This window comes from Berghia stephanieae, chromosome 3 (genome assembly GCF_034508935.2).
Source record: "Berghia stephanieae isolate SIO BIC M18660-M18661 chromosome 3, UCSD_Bste_1.3, whole genome shotgun sequence".
Taxonomy (NCBI): Eukaryota; Metazoa; Mollusca; class Gastropoda; order Nudibranchia; family Aeolidiidae; genus Berghia; species Berghia stephanieae.
The window spans coordinates 76,606,232-76,621,656 of record NC_088362.1 but is presented as its reverse complement, the minus strand read 5'-3'; the positions used below and the strand labels follow the sequence as shown (position 1 = coordinate 76,621,656).

At 38.3% G+C, this 15,425-nt stretch overlaps 1 protein-coding gene across 1 annotated transcript in view; it reads left to right on the top strand.

Annotated features, from left to right (window-relative positions):
• The first annotated feature begins 3,346 nt into the window (after nucleotides 1-3,346).
• LOC144968479 (T-complex protein 1 subunit beta-like) overlaps nucleotides 3,347-15,425 on the top strand; it is a 29,123-nt gene continuing 17,044 nt past the window's right edge. Inside the window, exon 1 of the mRNA XM_078906889.1 lies at nucleotides 3,347-3,466. Coding sequence (XP_078763015.1) covers nucleotides 3,464-3,466 — 3 coding nt within the window. The 5' untranslated portion in view covers nucleotides 3,347-3,463. The remainder of the gene's footprint in view (nucleotides 3,467-15,425) is intronic.

Below are 15,425 nucleotides of genomic sequence, written 5' to 3'. Positions count from 1 at the left end.
AATTGTTGACATGCAGAGGCGTAGGTTGCTGTTGTGATTTCTACATTCATTACAACTGATCACAATATGGATTAGATATGAAAATGTGTCCCAATAGTAATGATATTAACGGGCTTATATAAGTTATCACCCCTTGTTGGACAACGTACATAATATAGTGGAAGATACAGGCAATCCGTTTGGTGCTTATGGATTTTTCGAACAAAGACATTGATGTCAAAAACCAGGGGGATCCTCTAAAGATTTACGCCCGTCTCCGATACGACGAGGAGAAATGCCTTTCACTAATACAAATCCCCGACCAACTGTTTATCGTGATCTATTTCAAATCCCTCCTAACTTTCTCAAGATTTTAAATAACTCAATACATATATCTCACAGCGTCGCCACATACTTCTATGAATTTATCATCCCAGCATAATTATTGTTACAGTTTGCTGCATTTACGAAAACATCAAATTATGACACTGAATAAATAAACGATCAGCTGAGGGACGAGTGATGCCATATGACTGCATAATTAATCGAGCTGCTGATCACAGCTGCAGTAAAATTATCCTAATATCACGCTATGACGGGTTAATTTATTACCTGACAGGCCAGCAGGAATTGCATACGCAAATAAGATTGGATTCCACTAAATGACCAGTAAACTTTTGGCACAAACAAATCCAGGAACATCACTGGTTTCTGGGATTGATTAAACTCCCGTCATATTTCTATAAAAGCAAAGACCGCTAAATTCAGCCTCTCTCTCTCTCTCTCTCTCTCTCTCTCTCTCTCTCTCTCTCTCTCTCTCTCTCTCTCTCTCTCTCTCTCTCTCTCTCTCTCTCTCTCTCTCATTCAATCAACTCTATCACCAACATGCTATTATGGTGATCAGCTTGAAATTGTATTTAGCGGAAAATTCTTTGTGGACAAGGGTATGAATAAATATGTCAATCTTATAGCTATGGACTGAAATTGTGTTATGATTAGTAATGCCATTTAAAACTAGTATGTGTCGTGAGTAATAAATAATATAGTGTTTTCGCCTGGGCCGTAAGTAGATAAACCTATAATATAACAGAAAATAACAGAAATCGATAACCCATGTCATTAACAGAAATTGATAACTCATGTTATTAATAAGAAAATATTTAATTCACTCTCTATATCTATATATGTATATATTATTGTCAATGTATGTGTGCCTTCCAAGTGAATTAATTACATTGACATGAATTACATTTACAAAAGTGCTATCGCTAATACGCAAGAGGAGAAAGCGGCAACAGACCAAACTTCACGAGAGGATCCTAGCTAAATCACCCTCTCTCTCTCTCTCTCTCTCTCTCTCTCTCTCTCTCTCTCTCTCTCTCTCTCTCTCTCTCACACACACACACACACACACACGCACACACAAACACACACACACACACACACACACATCGAATTGCTTCTTATAACCATCCGATTATGAAAGTTTTGAGATTTGTAAAGAAGTTTGTTGAATAGTGCAGATTGCCAAAAACACAGCCCGACGTTTGGCTTGCAGTATCTTCTTTAGGCATGTCAAGGCGCCCTCTTTTCCTATTGCCCTGCGAGTTTAATTCAAGCGTCTGCCAGGTGATGCAGCAAGACTCCTCGCGTGGAATATGGCAGTTGTTTTGGTCTCTTCTTTCGCACTTCCTCGAGCTTTTTAAGACACTAGTTAGTAAAGACTTGGGCCCGTTTTCATGAACGAGGACTAGATTTAGTAATTTACTAGTCTAGTAAATGACTAACTTGTCTTAAGCCCAAGCGAAGTAAGTGTCTTTAAAAAATCGGATTTCATGAATGCTTTCTAGTCTCGGACTAGCTAGTCACTTGTCTAGAAGTGGCGTTTACTAATTCGACTATTTTGTGCGGGTAACATCACCTCCCTACTACACGAAGACAGGTTGAGACACACTAACTTTCATACTTACAACGCAAATATTTTCAAAGAGGAAATTACAACACACGTGATGTTGACCTGTTATAAACTGCAAAGATGTCCATCGTCGATTGTCAATTCTATATTTAGAACATCGGCAGTTCCATTGAGAAATCGAACACCGAGATTGAAAATCAAAGAAATTGGACCCCCCCCCCCCCCCCCACACACACACACAAAAAAAAAAACAATAACAAAAAAAAAAAACAACAACAACAAAAAAAACAACCCAAATTATTACACAAAAGATAACGTGTGTTCTGATCATTCAGATTATTTCAGTCAATTGCAGTGTCAACAGAATAACTTGTCTCCACAATACTTTCTAATCATTTATTTTGTTGTTCTTTGACGCAAATCCTTTGATTTCGGAGTCTTTCATTCACTCTAACTCACTGAGCCGATACATTCAGTTTTTTAAATTTGTTTTTACTCACAAAAATGTGTACTTTTGACGAATGATACAATTCTCTCTCTCATTTCATCAACTCTATCACCAACATGCTATTATAGTGATCAACTGTATGAGATTCTGTAATAGGATGCAATAGTCGTAGCGTCACTTCCTTCCTAATGACGCATGGTAACATAGTAACACTGGCTCTAAACTATCGGAACAATGGCGGACGCCCTTATGAAATATTTCTCCGACGAGCAAAAAAGTGTATCCAGAGGAGGAAAACATTATAAATATGATCTTGTTTTGACTTTTATATATTCTGATCACAAGATATATGAAAGGTTCTAGCCAGCTTGAAGAATAAAAAGTAATGATTTTCTTTGTTTAGAACCAAGATGGCCGCCGTTGCCGGGCGGCTTGACATCAGACTACTGAATCCAATTATAAACTATTGTATAAAGGCATTTAAAGGATAATTCCTATTTTAAGCCTTTAGTCAGACAAGATAAGATTACTATTATTATTATTATTATTATTATTATTATTATTATTATTATTATTATTATTATTATTATTATTATTATTATTATTATTATTATTATTATTATTATTATTATTATTATTATTATTTATTATTATTATTATTATTATTATTATTATTATTATTATTATTATTATTATTATTATTATTATTATATTATTATTATTATTATTATTATTATTATTATTATTATTATCATCATCATCATATCATCATCATATATTATTATCATTATTATTATTATTATTATTATTATTATTATTATTATTATTATTATTATTATTATTATTATTATTATTATTATAATAATAATAATAATAATAATAATAATATAATAATAATAATAATAATAATAATAATAATAATAATAATAATAATAATCGTCGTCGTCTCTATATGATAGTTTGTTCCGTAAACTTTATATTCCAAATTCCATACTTTAATTTTCATAGTAACGGGAAATAACTGTCAATAAACGAGCTCTCTAAAATTTTGGAACATTCCAGACCGGCAGCGTGATATTTTGGCTTATCTCAAGACATAAATAAATCCTTCAATTTTAAACATGGTAGGTCTTGATGTTATTAAAGATCAGGATTGGTGTAAAAATGATTTGGGTTTAATTTTATTTTAGCTCTATAAATCTTGCCATTGATCTAGGGCATCAACTCAACAAATTCTGTCCCCCCTCTCACTCACACTCTCTCACTTCCAGTTTTCCGTTTTGATTTTGTGTTACTAAGGCTGAAGCTCAAACTAAGCAAAGGGACCGTGGTATGATAGAATTAATATTATTTGTTATACATTTATGGATATTCTCAACTTTGCCATTATTATTTATTAGAGCAAAATGCAAAAATAAGTTTTTTTTACTGAGTAGTGTGGGAATGAGTGAAGTGAAATGAACAAGGCCAAGGCAAAAGGCAAAAGCTCGCTCAAGCACTCACAGTCACAGCTAACATTAGGTACTTTGATAAAAAATTCAAATTGGATTGAGCTCAATGAAACCTATATCATTTTAAAGTGCTTTTCAACACAATTCTAATGATACCAAAATTGTGAAAATCAGATAAGCTAGGCACTTTGATAAAATGTTCTCAAACTCAAAATATCTTGATTTGACTCAGTCAGGGGGATGGGACTTGAAAAAACATAAAATTTGATACCTTATTTGTTTCTCTACGACCTACGGTTCCAGAGTTATTTATATTTTTCTATTGAAATTTTTTGTCAATTTTACAGAGAGAATCTGTGATCTCACTGCTGCCTCAAAACCAGCATCTCGCGGCGATCGGGAAATTTGGAGTTTTACAGTCAACATGGCCCACTTATTGTTTTCAGTAATTTTGTTTCAATTAAAAAATAATTGGCAAGTGTTAGGTATCATTTTAATGGTCAGAAAATAAGCTTTATTTTCATATAAATCATTTTTATGGATGGAAAGTATGGAAAAAATTAAGGATAAATGAAAAGGGGGGAAAATATGAGGTTTTTGTCCTAAAAAGTGTGGTTGATGGCGGAAAAAATAAAATAATGAGCGAGTGTATCAATTTTGATGAAATTTGGCAGAGATATTCTTCAATTAATTGTCTATCGATGTATGAAGTATAATTAAAATGTACCCATAATTTAAAAAGTTCTTGTAATTCAAAAATTTATAAATTTTTATTACATAAGCTTTCTGAGAAATACAATCAGGAATTAAGAATTAAATACACCGTTAGAAAGCTTATTTTGTGCCCTTTAGAATGATACCAAAGTTAGTCACATAGGTTCACAAATAACGCCAAGGTGACCAAAACAGTAAAGGGTCAAAAATAAAGTTCCAAAAAACGAGTTTCACCTTACAGTGAGCCTATCGGCGGCCACTGGACTGGAGTTATCAAAGTGCCTAGATAAGCAGAAGAAAAGTTATGTTAGTTTAAAGTTAAAGGCTGAATAATGTCTTCTATTTGCCTTTGTTATTTACTGACAGACTTTGTGACCTGAAAATTGTTGCATTTCCAGTAGTAACTACCATTTGGATTTAAAAACTGGTCTAAAATGGATGCTAAGATTTGAGTAAGGATTTTGCTGGAACGAATTTCATGAATGCGGTATACAACTTTGCCCTGAATTTAATTTTATGGCTGTCATTATTCTCCGCCGGGCGGAAAATAGTCCTTCTTTTTATTTTCCGCCGGGCGGAGAATAACAAATTTGCTTATTTTCCGCCGGGTTTTTCAAGTTGATCTTTGAGACTTAGCGGACTCCCATAATCTGACCTTCGTGGTGGTGTAGTGTAAATAATCTGGTCGTTATTTGCCCCCCCCCCCCCCCCCCCCACTCCCTCGTTATTATTAGGGAATCAGTGGGTGATAGCGGTGGCGGTAGACGGTAGGAAATCAGTGGGTGATAGCGGCGGCGGTAGACGGTAGAGAATCAGTGGGGAATTTACCAGTAGATTTGAGACACACTTCAAGTTCAAGCTTGCCGGACTAAAATAATTTGGAGAATGAAGGGAGTTGACTTAACTCTGCTCTTTCTCACTGCTAGTTGTGTGATTAGTTCTCACTAGTGTTGCTCAATCAGACTACAAACGTATGTGGGGAAGATTTTATGTCACTGATTATTGTGATAAGTTTATGTTGTTGTTGTTAGTGGGTTTTTTTGGTATGACTGTCGTGTCTCGATCAGGCTGTTGTGAGTAATCTTCATGTTGTGTTTGTTCACTGTCTCCCGCGTAAACGTGACGTCATCGTGTCTATCCTATAAAAGCTTGTGACACCCTTCATTCTTTTCTCTTCGACACCAAGCCTAATTCTAGATCTACTATTTTGCCTATCGTTTGTATCTGACAGATCCGATCCGCCATACTATGTTTTAGAATTAGACTGTACCGGGACGATTCCCGATGTGCTTTTAGAGCATTTTTAACCGCCCATATATGTCCTCTACATATATGGAGAACGCCCACTTCGGTGGAGACTTTTTCTGAACTTTTTCCTTTATTTTACACATCGTGAACGAGATTGGGAAATCCGTTCACGACAGTTAAAGGTTACACATCGTCTGTACTGTGATGGGAACAAATAACCACTATGTGTCTATAGCGCTGGTGGTAGGGCCTCAGTGGGTACTCTACTGTGTGTCAAATACCCCCCCCCCCCCTCCCCATCATGGTAAGGATGCAGTGGCCTTTAGTAATAGAGCAGGCGGTAGGGACTCAGTGGCTAATATTATTGATAGGATGGTGGCTAATAGAACTGGTGGTAGTAGAGACTCATTGGCTAATACTGATAGAGCTGATGGTAAGGTCTCAGTGGACAATAGAGCTGGTAACAGGGACTCAGTGGCTAATAGTAATAGGGCTGGTGGTAAGGACTCAGTGGCTAATAGAGCTGGTAGTAGGGACTCAGTGGACAATAGGGCTGGTGGTAGGGACTCGGTCGCTAATAGAGCTGGTAGTAGGGACTCAGTGGACAATATGGCTGGTGGTAGGGACTCAGTGGACAATAGGGCTGGTGGTTAGGACTCGGTGGACAATAGAGCTGGTAACAGGGACTCAGTGGCTAATAGTAATAGGGCTGGTGGTAAGGACTCAGTCGCTAATAGAGCTGGTAGTAGGGACTCAGTGGACAATAGGGCTGGTGGTAGGGACTCAGTGGACAATAGAGCTGGTAACAGGGACTCAGTGGCTAATAGGGCTGGTGGTAAGGACTCAGTCGCTAATAGAGCTGGTAGTAGGGACTCAGTGGACAATAGGGCTGGTAGTAGGGACTCAGTGGACAATAGGGCTGGTGGTAGGGACTCAGTGGACAATAGAGCTGGTAACAGGGACTCAGTGGCTAATAGGGCTGGTGGTAAGGACTCAGTCGCTAATAGAGCTGGTAGTAAGGACTCAGTGGACAATATGGCTGGTGGTAGGGACTCAGTGGACAATAGGGCTGGTGGTAGGGACTCAGTGGCTAATAGAGCTGGTAGTAGGGACTCAGTGGACAATAGGGCTGGTGGTAGGGACTCAGTGGCTAATAGAGCTGGTAGTAGGGACTCAGTGGACAATATGGCTGGTGGTAGGGACTCAGTGGCTAATAGAGCTGGTAGTAGAGACTCAGTGGACAATAGGGCTGGTGGTAGGGACTCAGTCGCTAATAGAGCTGGTAGTAGGGACTCAGTGGACAATAGGGCTGGTGGTAAGGACAGTGGACAATAGAGCTGGTGGTAAGGACTCAGTGGCTAATAGAGCTGGTGGTAGGTAAATAAAGTATTTGTTGCAATTCAATATTCTTTATTGATCAACAATACAGAAACAGGCTTAACTTAATATAATAGTACCTGTAAATAAACCCAAATATAATAGAACAGTTAGAATATCCTCTAGTAGGGACTCATTGGCTAATAGAGCTGATGATAAGGATCCAGTGGCTAATAGGGCTGGCTGTAGGGGCTCAGTGGACAATACCTGTGGTGGGGACCAGTCGCAGTGACTAATACTGTCATGGCAGTTTTTTTGCATCGCTTGCGGCCGCGTGGCTGGCCGCAAAAAAAAAAAAAATGGCAAAAAAAAATCCCTGATTTGCATTGCGGCCGCAAACTTTGCAATGTTTTGCACAAAAAAAAAAAAACTAAAATAAAATAAATAAATTTTAAAATATTTAGTGGGGACTAGTGATGACAATCTGGGATTTTAGGATTTCTTCATAAATGTTCCGTTGTTTTTGTCATGTCAAACATTTTCTATGCCTTCTATCATTTTTGACACCTCTGCCCAGTTGCATGAATTTTGGCGACACTCCCTTATTTATGACGTTAGTCTAGACACACTGGCGTCAAATGTAAAAAGTAGCACAAGACACATGGTGGCCATAGATGAGAAGATGATCGAAAGGGCAAGGGATGGAGCAAATGGGTGTAGTGTAAATATTTGTGTACTTTTTAGCTGTAGCATGATAGTACATTTGACGATTTTATAAGTTTTATAATTTTTAAAAATTTTCCTTCTTTTTAATTTTGTTTTGTTTGATTGTTCTGAATTTGTTAATAGAATTCATTACAACTTGTGTCTAATTATAACAATTTAAAAAATAAATTAAAAAATCAATTCACAAAGTATTCTTGCATTCTCTCTCGCTTTCTCATGTCCACATTTGTCTCTCAGCCACCCTTCCTCTATCTTCATATTGTGTTTATAGATATTTGGTAATAGAGAGATAATATGTACATAATAGTAAGTTAGGCTGATCGATTTAAGAAATGATTGTTTAAATTTATAGGCTAATTTAAATTTGCTCTATAGATGGAATATGTTTTGCAATTGATTAAAGATTCTTATATCATCACAAGGTTTCAATAATACAGACACAAGTCGGGTTTGTTATGTAAAAACAAATACCTCCTTGTCTTTTGGCCAAAAATTTCCGCAATTTTTTTCATTAATTTTTGCAAATTTTGCTGGGTTTTTTAGCTTGCAAAATTTGGGATTTTTTTTTGCAAAAGACCGCCATGTCAGATATAGGGCTGGTGGTAGGGACTCAGTGACTAATAGGGCTGGGCTGGTGGTATGGACTCAGTGGCTAACAGGGCTAGAGGTAGGACTCAACGGCTTACACTAACAGGGCTAGTGGTAGGACTTAGTGGCTAACACAGACTAGGAGTCCTGTATTCTCTATGGTGGCTAACAGTACAGGGCTAGTGGTATGGATTCAGTGGCTAACAGGACTGGTGGTAAGGAATCAGTGGCGAGTGGTATTGGTATGGACTCAAAGGCCAATAGGGCTGGTGGTGAGGACTCAGTAGCCAATAGGGCTAGAGGTAGGGACTCAGTGGCTAACAGTAGTGGTATGAACCCAGTGACTCACAGGACTGGTGGTAGGGACTCAATGACTAATAGCGCTGGTGGTAGGGACTCAGTGTGTAATAGGCCTGATGATAGGTACTCAAGTATGTAATAGCACTGGAGATCAGAACTAAGCAGTCAACCTATATGTCACAACTGGCAGTGAATACATTTTATTACGAAAAAAAAATAATTATCTCACGTTGGAACGCACTACAGTCCGCTTAAAACAAACCCTCATCTGAGCTAGGAAATATTTCACCTTAAAGGAGAACCTGTAGTCAAAAATCAATTTTTTATCGCAGTGCCAATATTGGTATTCCCCTGTTATTTCAGGTGGTAGGAGGTCTAATTTGATGATTAACACACATACACACACACAAAAAAAGAAAAAAGCTAAAAACAAATGTGTGGCTATGTGGTCTTATGGTATGACAGACGCTTTCGGATCGGAAGGTCCTGGGTTCGAACCTCGCTCGGCGCATAGTTGAGTCCTTGGAAAAGGCTCTTTACTCACATTCTCTCAACATATTCAGGTGTAAAAGGAGTAGTAGGGACTCAGTGGACTGTTAACAGTATTGTCTTTGTCCAAAAAAATTGTAATATCGCATAACAAGCGTTGCTGTTGACCAGGGCCCCCTTGTAAAGCACTTTGAGCACATTTAGTGGATATTGCGCTATATAAAAAGCTCAATATATTTAAATGTCTTCAATGACACAGACAATATAGGCTAAAATGAGACCAACCCCACCCACCCCACAAAAAAATAATTTCCGACACTGATGCACCGAAAACCAACGAAATCTTCCAAATTTACACACAATGTTCCCTACAAGAGCTACATCACGATGGAAAGGCTTAGCAAGTCTTGAAAAATATATTTAAAGAATTGTTTTTCGATTACGATTGAAAATTTGGCATGGAACGACAAGAAAAAATCCAATTTAAAAATTCATAAAACTAATAAAACTACTAAATTTTAGTTTAGCCCAAAACCAAATCCATCATGATGCAATACCCATCATACGAAAGATTCTGACCAAATTTGGTATATAATCTGATGGGAAACAATCCAGCTATGAATGTCAGAAAATCGAAAATGATATTTTGAGAAAAAAACAAAATGTCTTTATTAATTTGATAAACAAGCTAATTTTGCAGACAACGTCCATCAAAATTTCAAAGTATAATCAATATGGAACAAGAGAATAGTCAAATTTTGTAAATTGATCAATTTCTGAGAAAAAAAATTGTCTAGAAAGAAATGCTGTACAATATTTTTTAATTTCGGCTGAAATTGTGGTGCGGATCGACAGGAAAAAAAAAATTAATTTTTAAAATAAAAAAACTTCTAAATTTTAATTTACCCCAAAATGTTTCCATCATGATGCAAAACACATGATAAAAAAGATTCTGAATAAATTTGAAAATAATCTAAAGGAAAATGACATATGGTTCTTAGAAAATCAGAAAATGACACAAAACAGAAATTTGAGAAAACACTTATTTGACATAAGCTGATCCATAAAATTTTCAAAATAATGACTATCATAGGACAAGAAAACACGAAAATTGTGTAGATTGATCTGTCTAAAAAATGTATAAATGATTCGCTAACCCATTCCCTAAGAAAATAAATGCTGAAAAATTTTAACACTATTGTGGTCAAATATGATTTATATCTTACGAATTCATCACTGTAATAAAAAAAACTAATATGATATGACGCACTACCCTCATGTTTTTATTGTTTAAAATGCTGCTTGTGAGATAAGTATCTAATCAATTTGAACTACAAAATCAAATCTATTTGAGACCCAAAAAAAAAAACCAGGTAAATGGCGAAAATAGATTTAGCTCCAAATCAAACGCAATTTGCTTTCGCAAACTCCCAGAAAATTATTTTTCTTTCGGCTCAATACAGGAAAATTCAACACCACTTGTTTGCAACCACTTTGTCTGATGTTCCACAAAGACGGTTGATCTTGCTCTGGTTTGAAAAATGGAAATAGAAAAGAGGCATTTCGTTAGCAATTTTTGGAAAGGTCTATATAATCAAAATCATTGTCATAAATTGAATTTGTCAAAGACATACCAATTTATTTTAAATGGCCATCATTTTCACCATCACCAACACAGTTGAAATTTCATTGGCTTTACCATACAGGACAAAACTCTTGACAACAAACTATCATTTAGATTAACGAGCATTTATACTTGAGCATGCAAATCTCGAAATCACGGAAATCTCAAACTTGGTACAATTCCCAGTTTTAATCCCTTTATTTCGTTCATATAGTGGACACTCCCTTGCGATCTGTTGAATTTTTTCCCCCACTAATTGATTGTGTTGAACTGACAGAGAAAAGGAAATTGCAGTCTCACTATCGACTCTCTACAGAGTTCATAATAATGGGGAGTTATCATTATAATTATAATACCAATTTTATCAAGACCACCCACATTTACCTCCCTCAAATCCTGTGTAAAATACTCAAATTGGAAAACTCAAAAACACGGAAATCTCGAACAAACCGGCATGGTCCCGACTTGTTCGAAATTCCCATGCTCGAGCGTACTGTATTGATCACCAATAACAGAGATGCCAACCTAGCCTTTTGAAAACCCATATTTTCAAGACCAAAAACCTGTATTTTAGGACAAAAACCTGTATTTACTGCGCCGTGCAGAAATCGATATCAACCCGAAAAGGTCGAATCGGACTTCGTTAACTTGTACTCGAAAAAGGGCAGTGAATTACTCATAGTTAATAGCAGTAGGCTGGGCAAGATTCGCAAAATTCAGTATCGATAATGAAAGCTCTTCTGCATGAAAACACTTTTCATGTTGTGATCGTAATTAAGTGGATTTTTCACTTCAACCAAATCCCGTATTTTTCATGATAAAACCGTATGCCCGTACTTCGGAAGAAAAACCGTACAGAACACGGGAAACCTGTACTGGTTGGCATCTCTGCAATAAAAATGTAAGGCGCTATATGAAGATTTCAAAACATTACTAACCAGTTTCAAAAAGTGCATGCAGATACTCTGCTCTGCTGGCACAGATGATGGTTTGCTGATTAATAAGATTGCCACAACACATCTTGAGCCAGCTATCTTTCTTGATTGTCAGGACACCAGTACCGTCAACTGGACTCTTTCACTTTCATGTTAGCTGTCAATGAAAAAAAAAAAAAATTAAATTCACTGCAGTGAAAATGGCACATACCAATGTCATTGTTTAAGTTAATAATATTAAATAAATAAATAAATTTGTTAAAAAAGTAATGGTTAAAATGATATCGTTTTTCATTACAGTACTGTATATCTTATATCATTGTCATTATCATCATCATGAGGCATCTCAATTTCACTCCAAAGTTCTAAAAATTGTGTCACCGCTTCCACTGCTGCTGAAAACTGCCCAGTTGTTACAGTTACAATTACAATGCACACAGTTACACAGTATTAGAAGTACAATCAACGAAGGATTAATCCATAAAGATCACATTGGAATGCAGAACACATGGCACACGTGACAGTCGGCAAGGCGTGTTGTTATTACAATACAATTACATTCTCATTCATTCATCTATCTCCTCATTCATATCGCCATCGGCATTGCTCGATATACACTTCACTGTCCTGAGTCCGAGCCTTGTTAAAAACAAAAACACAAAAAGAAGAAAAGTCAAATTCTTACCTCTACAGAATCCTGACGAATAAAAATGGTATCAGTCTCAGTCTGCAATTGGTTAACTGCATTTTTGCAATTGTTGATAAGATGAAAAAGTGCTTGGAAATCAAGAGTCACAATCATTGACAATCGAACAAAACAATCATGGCTTCGCGACTTCGCGGTTGGCGCCACGGTCGACCGGATGTGACCTTTGACACGACCGGGGGTCACAAGACCCAAGGATAAGCCCGGCGGAGAATAAGAAAAAAAGGTTATTTTCCGCCCGGCGGAAAATACTCACTCCCTAATTTTATATAAAAGTTAAGATGTTAAATAAACGTGCCATCATGAAATTTTGATTTACTAAGTTCTAATCTTTTAATTATCCAAAGCTAAATTATACCCTATTTTATCCATAATCAAAAGTTATACTAAATTGTCATTGATTTTAAAATAAACTACACCAAACGATAGAAGAGTAATTTCTCCTGAAGAAAATAAGACATAAATAAATGAATAAGGCCTTGTCCTTTTTCAATCTCAATTTTATTTCAGAGATACAGAATATTGAAGAAAGACAATTGCATCATCTGTGAACAAATACATAACAGTGAAACGTAACAATAACTGATATCGTAAGGCTTTTATAATTCTCTATGCCCCCCAAGTCTTTGGATAGTGCTTTCTTGACAAGTAGGGGACAAAGACTGATATTAAATTAGAAAAATGATGATCAGTTGCAATAATATGGTGCTTTCTTCGCAGATAGAGGACAGGGATATAGATTAGACTCGTACTAAATGATTTTCGAGTTTTAAGTAACGTAAAATGAAAGTCATTTAATTCTTGAGCGCCTCTCGGGTAGCTGGTCTGTTTCCTTCAGACCAAGCTTGTTGTATGGCTGGAGGGCCATCAAAGCGCGGGGCAAGCGAGCTGTCCTAGGAGGTGGAGTTCCTTCGGCATCACCGGCTGGAGCAATCGGTTTGTTAGGTTGTTTTGTTGGGACGATAATTTCGTCAGCAGGACCGTTGCTGGGTGGCTCTTCGAGCGGTGGAGCATCGGGCTGTACTGTCTCTGGAGTTGCTTTCTGGCCTGCTGAGTTGGAGACCATCTTGGGTGTTGCAGGCGTTGAATTATTGCTCTTTGCCACTGTTGTGGTGGGTGTAGGCAGTGTGGCTAGAGGGGCCCTGGCAATCACTGGGTGATATAGGCGCAGGAATTTTCTGTTTCTTAGTGTTATTCTGCCCGATCCATCAACTCTGACGACATACTGGTCGAACTGACGGACTTCAATAACGATTCCTGTTTTGTCCCATTTCGTGGGAAATGGTCCTGTCTGATTTTGTATCCTGACGCAGTCTCCAACAGTAAGGGGGGGTAGAATGCGAGTATGGGCAGATAGTCTTTCTGCATCCTTCATGTGCCTGTTTCTTAAGGCATCTTCCCTGTTGGCCAAGGTCTCTTGCCAGGTTTTATGGGGGATATATTTTCCTGGGTGTATCGGAATAAAGTCCCTGATTGGCCTTCCAAATATGCACATCGCAGGGGATAGCCGAGTGTCCCTGTCTGGCGTGTTACGATACTGAAGGATGGCGCATTGGAAGGAGTCTGTGTCAAGGTTCCCGTCACGACCGGTGTTGTCCATGATCATTCGTTTGATGGTCTTGACACCAATCTCTGCCCTGCTGTTGCTGTGGGGGAATGCCACTGAGGAGAGACGGTGTTGGACCCCCCAGTTGCGCAGGAACGTTGTTGTGGCTGTAGAGGTGAATTCTGGGCCACCGTCAGATGAGAGTTCATCACTGATGCCGTAAGTAGTGAAAGTGCGTCTTAAGCTGGTAATGAGGCCTGTGGATCCACCATGTGCTCTTTCCACGATGGGCCAATTGCTATATCTGTCGACAATAACTAAGTAGTTATGTCCTGCATATTGGAAAAAGTCTGCACAGATACACTGGAAGGGGTATTGGGGTTGCATTGGCGGGGTAGGGGGAGCACTTGGTTGAGTTGGGGCTATGCGGTTGCAAGACTGGCACTTTGTTCGCATTTCACTTATTGCAGCGGTCATCCCAGGCCAGAAAAATGAGGCGTCAGCGCGGGAGAACATTTGGGACACACCTTGATGAGCTGAGTGGAGGGCTCGAAGGGCTTTGTCGCGCAGACTAGGAGGAATAATTATGCGGTCATTGTACAAAGCCACACCGTCGAAACTTGTAAGTTTGTCTCTGAATTGAAAGTAAGGTCTAAGTTCTGTTGGCAAATTGTCTTTTGCATCAGGGAACCCATTTTCTATCAGGTCAATTAATTCAACCATTGAGTGGTCACTGCTGGTGGCAACACGAACATCGTTCCAAGTTATTGAGCTGATACCTCCAATGGGTATTTCTTCATCTGGGTGTAAATTGGGGTTTGCAGGTTGTGCTCTGATGGCCATGAGGAAGTCATGAGGCAGAGTAGGGAGACTGAGGTCAGTGGAGATGTGGGTTGCATCGTCGGGTAGATGGAGGTGTTCGGCTTCGCCCACTGGTTTGCGTGAGATGGTGTCTGCAGCAACATGATGGACACCAGGGATATGAGTAATCTGGAACCGATATTTCAGTGTCTTTTCTTTTAAGTTCCTGAGTCGTGGGTTTGGGATGGCATCCAAGTTCCTGTCACTGAACACCTTAAGGAGGGGTTTGTGATCAACTGCGATAATCAGGTTGGGACAGCCTAGCACGAAATGACGAGTTTTGTTGAGGGCATCTACCACAGCCAGGGCCTCTCCTTCAATCGGGGCGTATCTTGCCTCTGCTGGTGATGTAAAGCGGCTGCCCACTAATGTCACTTTCCACCCTGTTCGGCAGCAGAATGGTTTGTTTGATGCGCATGTGCAATGCTTTTGTAGTAGCCAGAATCCAATGCCATCTTTGCTGAAATCAGTGGCCAGACATGTCGGTTTGTTTTTGTCAAATATTTCCACGCCTCTCTGAATTTCTTGGACGATGATGGACTTAGTTTCTTCAAACAGCTTGTCTAGATCTTCAGTCC